This window comes from Streptopelia decaocto, assembly GCF_964273445.1.
Source record: "Streptopelia decaocto genome assembly, chromosome: 2".
NCBI lineage: Eukaryota > Metazoa > Chordata > Aves > Columbiformes > Columbidae > Streptopelia > Streptopelia decaocto.
Window position 1 is genome coordinate 65,203,786 of NC_138655.1, and position 16,993 is coordinate 65,220,778.

The following is a 16,993-nucleotide window of genomic DNA, read 5'->3' on the forward strand; positions in this document are numbered from 1 at the left end:
CAGTTAGTGGGATGGTGAGAGAGGATGTGCCCTGGTTCACACGACCTGGAGTAACTTAGTCTGGCACAAACCTTGTCGAGATCAGATCGTATCTGCAGAACATTCTGATTATGACAAAAAAAGGTGAATTACAATGAAAAAAACAAATTCCAAATTCAGCTTAGGAAGAAGCTAGTGAGTAAAAACGTGATTGGTCTCTTCACCGGTCTGAAGCATTAGCAAAAGGAGAAATACTACACCCGATACAACATGCAAAACAGATGAATAGAGGTAATTTTATGGATTAATTTGCATTTTTTACACTGCTGCATGAAGTTGAGAAGCATTTTATGTCAGAAAAAGCTTTTGCGTTATGTGAGAATCAAGCCTACAGTATCTGTATAAAGTGTACGTAGGAGGAACCTTAGTGTTCTCTCAGAGATCAGCATACAGCAAAGGAAATTTTAAAGTGGTTCCTGACTTTATCTGTAATCTATTTGCTTTTATCCAATGATTTTGTTGTCTGTATGTCAAATACCAAAAAACTCACCTATTGATGGTTGTAGGATCTGGATATTTTAGGGCTCAAGTCATTAAAACTTTTACCATGATGTCTTATAGCAGCCAGAGATGTGTTTTTCACAAGGAAACCTGACATCTAGGGTCAGGATGCCAGAGACCAGTCTGAAAACTTGACAGATCAAACATCCCGCCTGATTTCTTCCTTCTGTCAGAGACAGAAAATCACCACAAGCACCTTCTCATCCCTTTGTGCTTTTAGATGCGGATTGCCTGTCCTCAGCTTTTAAGGCATGGATAGCCTGACTTTACAAACAATTCCAGAAAAGGAGTCTGGATTTTTTCAAAAGGCCTTGATAATTTGCTGTTTTCGGTGTTCAAATCAACTATTTCGTGAATAATGCCAGACAGCAAAGGACAGTGTCAGTTTTTAGGCTCCTCATCTTGGTTACTTTGATTGACATGTTTAAGAAGACGTAGTTAACAGAGGACCACCCGATAGTGGCCAAATGCAGAACTTTCACATAGGAAGCTGATGAGTATTCATAGTTAAAACAGCACTCAAATGGTTCATTAGCTAGAATGACTGATTGCATTCATAAGTTTGGAGCCTAGTCTCTCTCACTTGGATCAATTTTAACTGAGACCAAATATCCCTTTAAAATGATTTCATAGAAGCAAGTGGGTCAATGAGTATATGTGACACAATATTCTTGAAATAAAACAGAAACTTGCTTCCAGTAGTGTTTACTTTGTGGTAAGTACTTTTCAAACACACAAAAGACAATACCTGCTGAGGCAAGCTCTACTAAAGAATTCACCACTACAGAATGCATTTAAAAATCCTATTTAAAAAAAAAAAAAAGTCAAACTAAAATAATTTTTAAAAAGAACACACACAATTCTCATTTGCTTTTACAAAGGAATTTCTGAGACCTGAAGAGGTCTGCTTCAGGAAAGCAAATTGCAGTTCACCTCACTGCTTATATAAGACAAAAACATACGTCCAGTATTTTAATTTCCTTGTATAATACTTTCATTTCCTTCCCTCCCCAAATCCATTAGCTTAAGAAAACATTCTGTGCATAACTTATAGTATTAGCAAAGAGCTATAACGAAAGAGCTATAACAGCAAGTTTAAATCAATTCTATGATGAGTGTTCAAAATATTACACATTCATGTGTGTGCATTCAGTGAATATGAGTTTGCATGGGCTTACATAGTTCCCAGAGAATTCCAGTTCTGATACAAAGTTCAGGCAACACTAAGTTTTTAGTGGTATACATTACACGACCAAAGAATATTCACTGATAGGTTCAGATGGGAACTGCACTAATTTAAAACTTGAATAAACATTATTTTTCAAACATCTGGTATTTCTGGTTTGATAACTTCACAGTTACTGCTGCTGTCTGCAAAAATTTAACTTGAGTGATTCTGCTAAGACGAGATATCAGGATCTTTAGTTATGGCTTCTCTCTGATAAGGCAAAAAAGTAAAAGTCCTTCTAACTCGTTCATCCACAGCACTGACATGAGCATTATTTCAGCTGGATTTTGTTACTACTCATCATATTATATTTGGTTTTATATCAGCAATGAAACAGTTAAGAACACTGATAACTGAAACATTAGTTGCAATGCAGTTGGAATGAAATGAAGTAAACAAGGCTATTGACAAGCTGCTATTGTTTCAAGCTCTACAAACATACAGCAGAAGTGTCTCCACAAGACAAATTTCAGTTATATTTTTCATTTTTTTTATTGACAATTGTAATAACTGCAGAGTCTCATTAAAAAAAAAAAAAGTTCAAACTCTAGAGAATGACCACGAGGTATCTTTTCAGACTCTGAAGCGATTTCATAAAAGGCACCCTGTGCAGTTTAGGAGGCATCATTCTAAAATATCTTCTACAAATTACATTCAAATAAACAGTAAAATCTTCTACAAATAAAATTCCAGAGCCATACTGCAAAGTAAGAACAAGGTAAAACCAATGGTATAAAATATCTTGTTTTCTTGCTAATGTTAACATCAGAAAACTACCATTCTTTTTCATACTGATTGCCAAGCATTGGAGAACAGAGCAACAATTCTAGATTGTCCTCATATTATCTAGTTCTCAGATATCACCAGTTTCCATGTTGGAGGTAATAAACTCTCAAACACTGCTAATCTGCATACAGATAGAGTTTTTTTCTAGTTCTGCATTGTTACTGCCATGTTTCTTGCTGTCAGTTTGTCTAGAAACCTACCAGAATGCTGGAAAATTTCTACAAGAGACAGTAAGCTATTACCTCCACCCTGTCAAAATCTCTGGCATGACCTTTCTGAGAATGACATTAAAATAGGAACCATCAGTATGTGTGTATGCACATGCTATTACTGAAAACAAATATAGCAGTAGGTAACATTATTCCTGAACATCTCCACAAAGAATGCAGTCTAAGCAGTGACCTCTCCTGCATTTATCTTGAATAAGCTCTTGCTGAAATCTGCTAATGGGTTTTGATAATCTATTATTTATTGCAACAGACTGCTAGAGAGTCCTAGCAGAGGACTCTCCCGTGTTTACAACACTTTCATCTAAAATCTCTCACAAGTGACACAAATGTGGCACCTTCAACTACAGATACAATTTCTTTTGGTTGCAGTAATTTCATTTCTATGTGCTTTTAAAAACCAGAACCTTTCTTCCTCCCAAATACACAGCTTGATCTGCTTTCATATAACCTGGTGCATCTTTAGCTTGGTCTTACAGAAAGCTCTAGATACTGATATGCAGCCAGAAGTACTACTTGGGGTTGAGGACATACCTCCATGTTATACTTTTCCACTGTCCTTCTCAAAGGATCCACAACCTGCCAGCAAATCAAGATGCAAAGATCAATCAGTAGCATCCCTCCAACTATCACCAGTAGCTTCTGGTCTTTAATGATCTGGAGAGACAAAAAAAAGAAAAAAAAAAAGGGAAGAGATTCCCATGAGCCATAGATAGATCCCTGTACAGCTTTATTCCTATATAGGGAGAAAAACATAGGTTGCTAATAAAAAGGTTTTTTAACAATGAACAAAGAAAACTTTCAGAAATATAAAAAGATGAAAGCAATAAGAAACAAAATTATTTTAGTTAGTTTCATGTTTATTAGAAGTACCTAAAGTGCATTTTGACTTCTAAAAGGAAACTGGGAGGACTCTTAAATATTAATATTGAAGTCCAGGTCTCACGTTAACTCCTGGAAAATGAAAAAATATATTCTAGCATGCCACAATTGTATTGCTGTATGCAAATGTGGAAAAATGTTCATTGCTGTATGGGGATATGGTGTAAGATTTGGCGAGGAGATTAGTTAAATGTAAATACGCTCAAGTGACTTGCACCTGTCTGTAGAAAAAGCACATACATCACACTAATTGTTCTACTGACCTCATGTGTTTGTGAGTAGAACCTCTGTGTTAGATAACATAGGCCTGTGAGAAACTCTAGGCACCTTATCACTATGTCTGAGATTCCTGCTTTGCTGTGAGAAAGAGCGGGAGGCTGCACCTGCCTGAAGCCTCGAAATACAGGCGAGCTCAGCGGGCCCCGCGATATTCCAGCAGGGCTGAACTGACCAGCGCCTGCGTCCCCGCCTGTGTCACCTCTGCCTGGGAGCTCAGGTGTGGCTTCAGAGAACCCCCAGTAGAGAGGTAACTAAAACAAAACTTGCTCTTTGCAATGCATTCATGGCCTCTGGCTCTTCTTGTGACGTGCCTGTGTACGTGTACACAATTGCATCTTGCAGAGCAGCAGAGTCAAGAAGGAATTTAGTTTTCACTAAGATTTACGGTGTTCACTTTTTCATAACCTTCTTGGATGTGGAAAACACATTTCCAAGGTATTAAAGCTAAGTTAATTTTTGAGGCGTTTTGTGTGTCTGTTTAACATTTGCCCCTGTTACTCAGGGAGCAGAAATGAAATTTATTTTTTCTATATTGCTGAAGTTAGAGGCTTTTATGCACATGCAACTTAAAACATGTTTTTAATTTTGTATGAATTTTAGGTTAAAAAAACAGTTAGATTTGCTAATGAAAAGAACAGTCCAAACCATGTATTACAGTTTCATATAACTGCATGCAATCTCTATATTATTTCTACTGTTACACAGACAGCAACACAGAAATAAATACACTGCAAACACATTTCAGCTGCAAAGTTGTAAACATGTTCAAGTATCAGGCTTCAATTAACTTTATGTCAGTCTTCTTGTGCCTATGATTATGTTTTTTTGAATTCATATATACCTGTATTATGAATGAACACTCGCCCAATATTCAAAAGATATTACCAAATTCCTTTAACATGGACAAAACCACAGAATTTTCCTTAGTTTTGATTCTCAGAAACAGTTGTTTTAATCCGAATGAAAGACTCAAAAATATTAAGCCTGAGCAGTTTAATAAAGTTGTGATTATTTCATTGCAATTTGATAAACTTGTTAGGATTTTGAAAATGCATTACAAAGCCAGAAGTGTCAGCTAATCTTAATATAGGCAAGGCTGGTACTCCTGCCTAGAATAAATTGTATTTGCATTGAATTCCTATTAAGCTTAAAGAAATGATTAAAATGAATACAATTTGAAATCATGTAAGAGGAACGTTTCTGCAATATTGTGCACCACTCTCAGCTAGTCTGCTAGTTTATTTTATATTATAAATCATTCGGAGTAAACTAAGTATAGAACTACGGCTAGAAATCAGAATGACTTAAAGGACTTGATGCATTATTTTCATTTCCTGAGACTAGTTATTTAAATCTGTGCAACTCCCATCATCATAAAGGATGATGAAAATGATGAAAAGGTGTCTTGATGGGAGGTGCAGAGGGAACTGTTGCAATGTGTTTCCTCATCAGGCCAAAAGGAAAGCAGATATTAAGCAGAGATTCTCAGACACAGCTTGGTCCCTTGCCTTCTTTAGGAAAACAGAACTATGCCTAACCTTTCAGTCATTTACCAAGTTACAGTCAAAGCTGAAAAAGGACTGCTAATTACTGGGGTTGCTCTTTGTAGAAAAAAACCCATGGATTTATAATCTCTTTTTGAATGCCTTGGTGACTTGGGTGACTTGGGTGAAACACACCAAGTGCAGCTCCTAGTATGAGTAGAGACATAGGAGAGAAAAACATGGGGAATCAAATCCAAAGAGAAGAAATTTAGACACCTCAAGCCCAATTAATTTTTCTCCCTCTTAAGTGACTAGGTAATTTCTTTTACTAGCATATTTTGGTTGGTCTTTCTTTTTAACTGATGAGATTTATTTTATTCAAGTTGGCTGTTTAAGCATTATGTGTCTAGCCTCTCTCAGCAGCCAGTGGGCAGAGACAGAAACCTTCAAAGGACAAATCATCCGACCTATCTTGGGTACAATTTAGGATCAGAGAAGTTAATGTTCTAAAATGTGTCCTTCCCTCCTGCCCTATACCCCCCATGAGGGTGTGAAGACAATTAACTTAAGTAAAAAATATGCGTTTGAGAAACTTAAAGCTACGTGAAAAGAATCTGTTGGAAATGTTTACTCTACTGAAACCTAAAATTTCCTTGTAACAAACACCAAAAACATCAGTAATGATGCCCTACCTTTCTAATGAAAATAGTGAACATTTTACCTGAGACAAATAAACAGGAGACAATTAGCCACTGTATTCTAAATTTATACGGACTATATTGATATTGAAAGGAGGGTTGTATTAGATGCAGATTTACCAACACCTAGTAAATATTAATCAAGGTGCTACAGCAACATCAAGAGCAAAAGAGTGAAAGGATATTATTAAAAGCAATAATACTGATAAACCACTAACTGACAGGGTCAAAAGCAAGCTCATTTTAACACTTCATATGCAGGATCATGTTGCTAACTGCCCTTCCTTGCACCTGACCTTGCACTGCTGCAGGTTAACATTCATATTTTAGTTCACATATAAGTTTGGTAACCTTTTCTTTTGGGCAGGCAATTACTAGAACAAATAAAAGCAGAAATCCAGTGAACAGTGTAGCTCTTCCTTAGACGCCTCTTGGCGCATTTTTTCCTGCTTTACATTGCGAATGGCCCTTCTCTGCACAGAAGGGGAGAGGTGCAAAACAGCAGCTGTCACTGGCAGCAGGTATTATTCATCCCTTACTCCTGCCAGACAGCAAGGAGGAAGGAAAGCAAAAGAAAGCCCATAAGATGACCCGAGGAAGGGATATTGCACTGCTGCAACGAGCTCTGTAAAACACAGAGCTACTGATGCTGCGTGCAGGGTGAGCGGGTTAAACCAGGGCTCCTGAATCTGCCTCGCACACCCCTTGTGACCCTGCTGGGGTCTGTCCTTGGCAACACAGCAGCAACGCAGCTCTGAAGCAGAACTCTTCACCAAGGCACAAGCCTTTCCAAATGAGATGCTGAGATCCAATGAGTTTTCTGTCAGGTATTAGCAGTTTGTCCTAACATAAGTCTGCTCTGAGAAACACTGTTCATGTATCAGCAGCAGCAATTCCAAAAGGCTTGCTGATCCATCCCCCTCCACCTGCGGGAAGCCCAGCTTTCCCTCCTTCCAGCCATCACTCCCACCCACCCGCACTCCTCAAGTTCAGTACGTTCACTCCCTGGGAAACACCAGATGCACTGAAGGAGTCTTGACTCAGATCTTGTGAATCCAACAATTTCTCGGTCTGACAAAAGAAAGTCATGAGCAACTGAAGCTCCTTAGAATCAAATATATAATTCTTTCAGAGAAAGATTTTTATTTTTTCCCTTTTACATCCTCCTTCTAGCACACAGTAAATCAGCCTTGGGAGAAATGCACAGTAGCTAATAAAATCCATTTCTGTGAGCGTTCCTGACTCCTTGCTGAAGCCAAGCTCTCATACAGCAGCATCTGTGAGTAATATTTTCTACCATCTGCGACTGGATAGGTGAATCTGTCTCATCCTGGCAGATCTGCCCACTGTTATAAATGCCATTGCTACCAGTCTGGACTATATATCTGGATATGAAACTGTCTGTCCTCAAAACAAATCCACTCAGAACAGAAACTGGTAGGGCATTTTCTTCTCAGCAACCTCACTGTGTAAGAAAATAATTTTTTTTTCTGAAAACATGTGACCCTGAAGACAAGTTCAATATCAAAGTCCTTATCTTCCACGGACCTTGTGGTCTGATCATAGGAGATATAAAATCTTTCTAAAGCTCTGGGATGAAGTTTCTTCTCACGAAACTCTTAAGGATTTTCTGGAACTATCACAGGCTGTACTACCTGCCACAACAACTTCAACTGTCCATTTGGTTACTATTTTACACATGGTTTTGTTTGGTTTTGTTTTGTTTTCCATTTGCTTCTAATGCACATCCACTGTGCCCTGCAGAACCCTATTCTCAACCAGTTTATGGGATCACCTGGAAATTTGGCAAACCACAGTAATTAAACATTAGGCTTGCTTTTTGTAGTTAGGGCTAAGGCAAACTTTTTGTTATTTCTTACCTTATTAGAAACCAACTCCGAAAATGTATATGATATGGACCTTAAAGTTGAACTTTGTTCTTAACCAAGCACAAGGGTCTTATGTATGACTTAATCTCTTCTCCAGGGTGCAACATTAGCTTTGTATTCTCTGAGTTCCACAAACAGCTTTCCAGCATGGATTGAATACTTTGCTTCCTCCTGTGTCTTTTGGAGAGTTATTTTCTTATCTATTAGCTAAATCTTGGTGTTGTTTTTCTTTGTTGTTGGCTGGTTGGTTTGGGTTGGGTTTGGGTTTGTTTGTGTTTTGTTTTGGTTTTAGTTCACTGAATTCATAGAAACATAGCAAGGCTGGGAGTATTTTTGTACCCATTTATTGATTCTGAGCTAAATATATATTTCATTTTTTCCTTGAAAATTTAGATTTTTTCTGTTTAAGATGGCAATTCTTATTGTTTCTCTTATGCAGATCGATCCCTTCTTGTCTAGCTGACAGATCTGTCCCTTGCCTTCTGGCATCATCTGGAAAAACACTCAATGCTATTCGGTATAGTTTTTTTCCAGCTGTCCCTTCCCCAGACTTCTGGGATGGAATCTGTAGAGGGAAACTCTCTTTAAAGGATCCCTCTGTGAAGCTTCCTAGACCTTATTACCTTAAATGAATAACACTGACAGCAATTATTGAAGCCCTCAGAAAGCTGAAACTCAATGTTCCTCTCACTGGTACATACAGAAATGATGCTGATAGGAGTCCTCCCTCTGAACTGGAGGGGAAAGAAAAAAAATGTGGGGGAAAAAATAATAAAGTCTGCATAGCTGACCATAAAACTAGTCCTAAACTTGCCTTCAGTATATTCTCTCCATTGCATAAACTACCCTTTTATTTCTCCCAGTATGAGTAACTGGGAAACAACTTAGGGTTGATACTCTATATTTAGTGGGGTAGTAGAGGTGGGATGGTGCCATGAGGATGACGATGCAGAGTCAGATATACATAGGTGAACTTTGCCATACGTGGGCCAAGGGTGATATTTATCTTTGATTGATTAAAGTCATTAATATTTTAGAGGACTATTCTGTAACACATTCTTAATTTCTATTGTGTAATGGAATGCAAAAAAAGGACTATTGAAAACACATTATGCACTTGTTCCCAATAACTCCACAATGTTTTTTCAACAGCTATTATGAGCATTTCCTATAATAGGTTTTATGATTAGTATTGGGAACACTTTTCACGCTGCAATTACATTAGTTTTAATGAGTGAATGCCAACATTTAAAAAAGCATGTTTTGTAGTAGCAAGCTTTTTTGACCAGTAAGCCACTTCCAGTAAAAAGCTAAGCTTAAGACATTTTACCCTCTTAGAGGTACTTTGATGAAAGATTTGTATATCTCCTTATAAATTAAAAAAATAAATCTGTCTATTGTGAGGATCTACTGTGATCTGTGCAGTCTGAGAACTTGATTTTTGCTGCTTTCCAGGATAATGGAGTGTGTGGCTCTATTCAAAATAATGGGCAATTGCATATAACCAGAAAGTTTGGGTTTGAGAATTAAATAGCTACAGTCACTAGCCTGCTGAAGAACACATTTTGGAACATGTCCTCTTTGCTGACTCATGCTCAGAATAATTGTAGAGCATCTTTGGGCAGACTCACCCTCTCAGTTACTACACTGCAAATGTGGATGTGTTGAATCTACACCTTGTTGACAGGAGAAGCTATCCATTTAGAAACACCTTTCCCCTTTTCCAAGTCATATAAAAGACAGGTAGAACATCCTAGGGGAATGCTCCCTAGGGGGAGCAGAAGATAGAAATTTTACAGAGGTTAGAGAAGGGGCGGGATCAGCGACAGCTTAAAGAAATTATAAAATTCCTCATCTTTGAAAGCCTGAGCCTCAATCATGGCTACAATGCACTGGAGAATTGGAGAGATGATTGTTTTACTCACATTGCTAATTCAGCCTTAGGGAGCACACAGAGTGATATAACATGGCTAGTTTCACAAAACTCTCTTAAAAGGACAGAATTGAAAAACACTGCAGTCTTAAAAACTAAAATAGCACTAAAGAACTCAAGCTTGACAGCGTTAGAACTGACCATTCTGGCTATACAATGTTTTGGAGAACAGTCTTAGGAATGGACCTCAGCATTGTGTTAGCTTCTGCACTCTACTATAAGTAAAGCTCATAAGTATGCTGCCTTGAGCTGGTTATCCCATCAACAAAGAAGGTCACATTCACCTTTGAGAGAAATGCATCTGCTGAGTCCATGATTGCACGGGCCATAAGAGTGGAGAAATTTTTACTAGGGATGTGAATTTTCATCTGTAGCACTAAAAGGGATCCCAAAATGCGCACAAAGGATTTGAATGGTCTGGAAGAAATGTTCTGATTTTGTTTGAGATAACACTAAAATATCTAGACTTTAATATTTTCTTTAATGAACAATTCTGTGGGAAAGCACACCACATTGTTACCAAATAGCTGGAGACATCAATGCACTTGATTGCATTTACAATCTAATTTCAAGCTATTCAGGAATAAATTACCTCATACTATATAGCGACATGTTCTTTATTTCTCTGTCATCCATTAGTCTCATAATACATAGAAATTATGGTTGTTTATGAGCAGTTACGTTTCACACAGAGTTCTCATTGTTTCCGTTGCTACCGAGGTTTAGCCTTATCACACCGTACCATCCAGAAATTTACATACATAAATGACTTCAAAAGCAGATTTTTCTCCTAGATGTACAGTTCATTAGCTCAACTTCTTTCTGTGACAGGAGCTTGAGATTTAGCTCCCTGATCCATATTTATATGAATGTAAATTTTAGAAATGTGATTCCTATTGTTCCCTGGCTGGCATTTTGGGTGATCAGCTCTTACAAAAACCCAAGACGCTTATTTTACATCTAAATATGGATTCTAGAATTACACTGACTATTTTTGAAGCTTTGGACTTAAAATTTATAGCTATTTGGGGAAAAAAGTAATAAAATAATTTGGTTTCTACTTATATTGCTTTAGGAAGTACTATATCTGTGTGTTAATAACCCATTAATCTATGCCTGAAAAATTTACACTGCACTGTAAGTATCATGGATTACTTGGTCCAGTGATAAATATTCATAATGAAATACAATAAATCCCAAACATAAGCAAATTTCACACTGCTGTCTTCTTTCTTACTGTCAAAGACTGAACAATAAAGCTGAACGTTTCTTTAGGTATCCATATGCTGGCTCATTTTCAGCAGATGGCCCCTAATAGATTGTTGTGCTGTTGGTATGGTTACCCAGAGCAAATTTTTGGATCCTGACAAATCTCCTTTTCAGACTTAGGATCTCTCATATATACTAAGTGAAATATAGAGAATTCAGCATAGCATTTTTTGTTATACACACAAAAAGCACTAGCTAGATTGAAAAAAAAGTCTTGGAAATGGATAAATATTTACAGTCTGAACCCTGACCTGAGAAAACATTTTATAGTAGCAGTTACAGAAATAAATAATTAGGTAATATGATCTACATTTATGTTAATACAGAAAGAACTACACCTATAAATGCATTTAAGTGAGTAAATAAGATGTGGCCTGTGAAGCCATGATCCAAAACATTTGTCAATATTATACGGAAGACTTTGCTTCATCCATTTTTAAATTATTAAGATCACAAGTATATTTTTAAAAACCTCTTTAGGACTTTTGTGAGAAAGACTGTAGATTATAGTAGATTCTAAATTCCATAAGTGACTTGAAAAACCTACAGAAAAGTTGAGATTGCACTCATCCTATAAACTTTCTTGCAGAGGTTTTCAAATGAGGCATGGGGATAGCAATGAACAGAGACAAGTTGTGCGAGGAGAAGGCAGCAGCACACCAGCTCATAAGCGTGTGGAGTCCAGCTGCTTTCTTCTCTCTGTGTGGTGTTGGGGTTTTTTCCTTTGGTTTTGTTTGTTTGTTTTTGTTTTGTGTATTATTATTATTATTATTATTATTATTATTATTATTATTATTATTATTATTATTATTATTATTATTATTATTATTATTATTTCCCCACCAGGATACACAGCCAGTTGTTGCCCACCCCAACTGGAGGGGTCAGGACCAGGCGCAGCTCAGAGCAACCCACTGCCCCACTCCCTAGAAAGAGCATGGATGTTCTCTTACTCTTCCCAGTCTTCAGTGCATCACAGTTTATAGGCCATTAGGCATATGAATTAGGGAGGTAAGGTGGCCAAATTCGGGTTAAAAAATGGAGTGGCAAGGCAACGAGATAAAAAGTTTGAGAAGTCCTGCTCTGCTGCACTCAGGGAATAAACTTGTTTCTTAAAAACAAGTGCTATCTTTTTTTTCTGAAAACTGTGCTCAGAAAGTTTTCTAAAGCATAACAAATAATTCTGGCAATTAATTATTTTTCTTCATGTTAGCACTTAGCTGTCTTACACATGAGACTACCTTTCTCTAAACTCCTGTCTTTTTGTCATGCATTTTTTTCTGGTTTAAGTGAAAAACACTGAAACAGAAACTGCCTCTTTTAACATAAAGTGCTATTGCATGCTTAGAGCAGACTCACTGTGTCTGCCATGACACTGGCGTTCTGTAGAAAACTATGGCTGCACTGGTGTCCTAATAATGCACATGGGGGAACAAATCTACATTGTAGAGATCCCAGCAAGCTGTAGGTTTTCAATTATTGACTTTCTAGCCACAACATAAGCCTTTTAACATTTTCATGAGCCCATTCTTTTCAAAGAAAATGGAAAGAAAGATAATTCAATTTTAGAGAGAGCTGCACGTATCAGCAAAAGGAACATTTAGATCTTTGCACACCTCATCAGCTTGAGCTAAAAGAGTAACTAGATGCTGTCAGGAGTTGTAAAACAGCATAACAGTTAGACAAGGCACATATATTACCTGTAGGTTTTACAGATACATAGTAATAGAAAAAAGAACAGTGAAACTCTAAAATCCTGTGTTTGGTTTTTATGCTCTGCCCATGCTTCTGTGCCACCATTCCAACCACTCCTAATTTCGACTTTTTCTTGCCTCTTACTCCTTTTCCACTCCCATGTTCCCTTCCCAGTCCATGTCCCTACTTTTCAGGCCTGCCAGACTACCTCTACATTTCAATCTTAATCTTATTTTAAACCAGATCTAGTCATTCAACTGGAGTTTGCCACTTGAATCTCAAACTTGGACTCTCTATTTCCTCACATTCAGCTTTCTTCACCACTTCTTACATCCCTCCCTACCCTATTCAACTCTTTTCTGGCTCTCAATATTATTTTAAACTCCCAGGGAATTCTTATCCAAATTCAGTCTCCCTTCTCAACTCCTTCTCCCAGTTTGTTATCCCAAGCTTTTCCCTATGATTTTGTCTGGAGAGGCTCCCTTTCCCTCTGAAGCCCTTAGAAACTAGCCCAGTTTCTCACTCTCAGCCTCTTCCCTGCTCCCTACCTCTCAACCTCATATATTTTCAGAAGTCTTTTAAGAATTTAGTAGGCTGAATATAAGAAAATACGTTCGCCAGACTGCAGCCTAAGAGGCATAGCTAAGTCTGGTAAGTCATTTTTCTCTGTTGTGGTTGGTTGTAGGTTTCTAACCTTGTGATAGTACCAGTATCTTTTCTCAATACTTCTTAAGCTCTTTAACCCTTTCTCATCTGTGAAAACTCTACAGCCACACAGTAAACTTAGAACAGAGAAAATGTTATGAAATATCATCAATGAGTAGAATGATGTTGGCAAAATGACAGCAGCAGAAGTCTTAAGAAAAGATGCTGTTATTCGTCTCTTCTGCAATTATTTCTGTATTTACCTTGTAACAACATTGTCAACATAAAGATATATGCCACCAGAAGCCTACGGTGGTAGTAATAACTGAGTATAATGACAATATTTTCAGTGAAAGTTAAACATAAACCATCCCTCTCCTGATGTCACAGTTACAGGATTAAGTACAAATGGACCGAGCCAGATTGTACTGTTACGGGTAAAACAAGTCTATTGTAGTGACATCAACCAAGAAGTATCGTACTTTCAAATATGAACTGCAACAAGCAATATTGTGACCCAAATCATCATGCTTTATTGTATTCACCCACAGACAGTCAAATACTTGTCTTTGTAGGAGCAGAATATATAAAGTTTATGGAGGCTTTAAAAAACACTGCCTTAAATTTGTTACTATTCTGGTACTTGTCAAAAGTGACTGGTCCTTATTTTGGCATACTGGAGTTGCACAGGAGCAGTGACTATACAGGACTGCTTTAATGTCCTCTAAAATCTAAGACAGTGCAGCTCCCATTAAAAAGGACAGCTTCCCAAACTTCTAAATTTCATCAGAAGGGCTTGCTTCTTCAAATGGTTCAGCTAACTAAAGCTTCACTGGGACACCACCTGCTCTCCTGCCACATTCTTCGCTCCCTCCTCTCATCCCCTGCCAGTCCTCCTCTGCTAGCCAGAGAAACATAAAGCAGGCCTCACCTCTCACAAAGCAGAAGATATCCTACTGCCCAAACCAACAGAAAGGAGATGTATCAAAACCAGATTTGCACCTCAATTACAAGTGTTCCAGTTGTTTTTAATACTAATTCTATTCTACTTTCCATTATCTCCACTAACCTCTTTAAAACTCAAAAATAATTTATTTCTCCCTATGGATTTTCTAATTTCCATTTGACAAAAATTGATTCCCTTGCACCCCTCTGTTTCAGATCCAGCTAAAATTAATGCATTTTTAATTTGTTTCCTTTGAGCCCTATCAAGATCAAAGATCGCAACGGATCTTGCAAAATTTGTCAGTTAGCACTCTGATAGCAGGAGGAGCATATCATGAATGTTATTGCTTATTTTTTCCAATAACAAAGGACTACATATATAAATGGGTGAAAATAAGAGAATTGTGAGAGGTTTGTAAACTAAAGTTAACAAAAATCTTCACATAATTCAAGACATCCTACATAATTTAGTACCACTCTTCACTGCACCAAAATGGGGCTATATTGTACTGTTATTTAAAATCCTATACATTTTCTCACAAGGAGAGAGAAATCCACTCATCTTTTCACAAAGCTCTGTTGCACAATTAAGATAGGTGTCCAGTAACGTTCTGGGTGAAGGTAAAGAGATTGACTCATTCTGTTCTCTGCTTTACTTAATACCCACTTCCGTCAAATGAATGCACCAATATTTTTCACTGTTCGGAAATTTTTTCTGATTAAAATATCCAGGATGGGAGGCAAAAGTGATATAAATAAATGTCAGTTTTTACTGTCATATGCAGGTGGAAACTGAAGCGTCCACAGATGAATAGGATCCACAGTACTTAAATAATTGTGGAACTTTGTTCTTCTCATATTGAAATGCCAGTCTGCTCTGTCATGACACAGCTAATTCAAAAAACATTAATGTTCTTTTTCTTGTAGCACTACCTTTGTTTATTTGCCACTTTTGGTATTGTTTGTGAAAATTTCTACTGTCTGTGCTTCCACAGATGCAAAATGCTTTGTCTGTAAACTACATCTACTGAAAATGGAAAAGTTGTTCTATAAAGACATAAGTAAAGAATGCCACATTTTTCAGCTTTTCAATCAACTCTTAAAAAGAATTTTATCTGCCTGGGCAAATCAAAGGAGAAAATGTATACTTAGTAAACATTTATCATGGATAGGTAATTTGTTTTGCTTTAAGAAAACTGTTGTCTTCTATGATTCATGCTTGTACTCAGGAATGGGATATCCAAATAAAGCAAACCAAGATAATTCTGTGCAACAGCCATCCTTTAAAGTTTACAAAGCAAAATGCGTTATTTACTCAATTCCAGAATATTGAATAAGGTGCCCTAATAGCCTTGACATTTCCAGTATCATGTAGAGTGGAGCATCTCATTGGTCAGCATCCAGATGTCTCAAAGTTTATTGCCATTATACTGGTCAGTGTCTTTTTAACTGATCTTAAACCATTTTTAACATCCAGCTGTGAATAAGCAATTGCAATTTGCAGTTGTTGATGAGCCTGTTGGAGAACAGACACTACATAGAATTTGAGGATTATGTTTAATTAATAGACTATGAAATTTCATATTGAGGAGCAACTCGAAGCCATAAAATTAAATGTTTTCTAAAAAACAATAAGGCAAATACCTAGTGGCAGTCCGTTAAAGTACTTGTTAATTTCTATTTGGAATAGTTTGTATTGCAGAAATGATAAAATTCTCATGATAATAAAGTTTATTAAGTAAATACTTTCATGTATTACACTAGCGTCACCTTGTGTAACTTCATTAATTTGCAAAGTTTTGTACCATTACAGCTGGAAACACCTTTGCAATATAAAACTTAATTTTTCAGGAACGTAAAACACTGTCTTTGAGTAAAAAGTCTGTAATATAGGAAGTCTAAGATCCTTGAAAAATATTTACTGGATTCTGGCAGCATAAACTGATACATCATAGTGGGCTCTTTGCACAGGTGCAGAAAGGGTGGTCTCCACTTCCCTCCATCCAGAACGTCCCATTTCCGCTACAGAAATTTCTTATAATTTTACTTGATTTTAAGAGATCTGTTATTCAGCATTCATTATTTTTTTTTACATGTAATGATGTTTGCGATTTAATTAACAAATATTTAAGCAAACCTGACATGGCTGAAAAGTAGAGGGAAGGACTATGTGGCTGTAATGTTAAGGTGCCAGAGTTCTAGGTCCAGTTCCAGCCATGGCATGTATTTCCTTCGTAACCTAAGACAAAAGTCCTCTCAGAAACCAAGTCAACTCTGTCTATCTAAAGCCCAAATCTTTTTAGGGATAGGTGTACCATGTGATGACAGCAATTCCCTACATGTTGCAACTGTAGAAACAATAACATAGTTAAAAAAACAAAACCAACCAACCATTCAAAACAAAACAAACAAACAACCCACAACCAACCAACCACTCTCCCCACTCCCCCCACCATACAAACAAACAAAAACCCCTAAACAAACAATCAATCA

The 16,993-nt window shown here is 37.1% G+C and overlaps 1 protein-coding gene across 1 annotated transcript in view; it reads right to left on the reverse strand.

Moving 5' to 3' along the window:
* Nucleotides 1-16,993, reverse strand: part of GABBR2 (gamma-aminobutyric acid type B receptor subunit 2) — a gene marked incomplete at both ends in the record, with an annotated part of 486,849 nt that overhangs the window by 132,050 nt on the left and 337,806 nt on the right. The window contains one exon of the mRNA XM_082045863.1: nt 3,316-3,438. Coding sequence (XP_081901989.1) covers nt 3,316-3,438 — 123 coding nt within the window. The remainder of the gene's footprint in view (nt 1-3,315; nt 3,439-16,993) is intronic.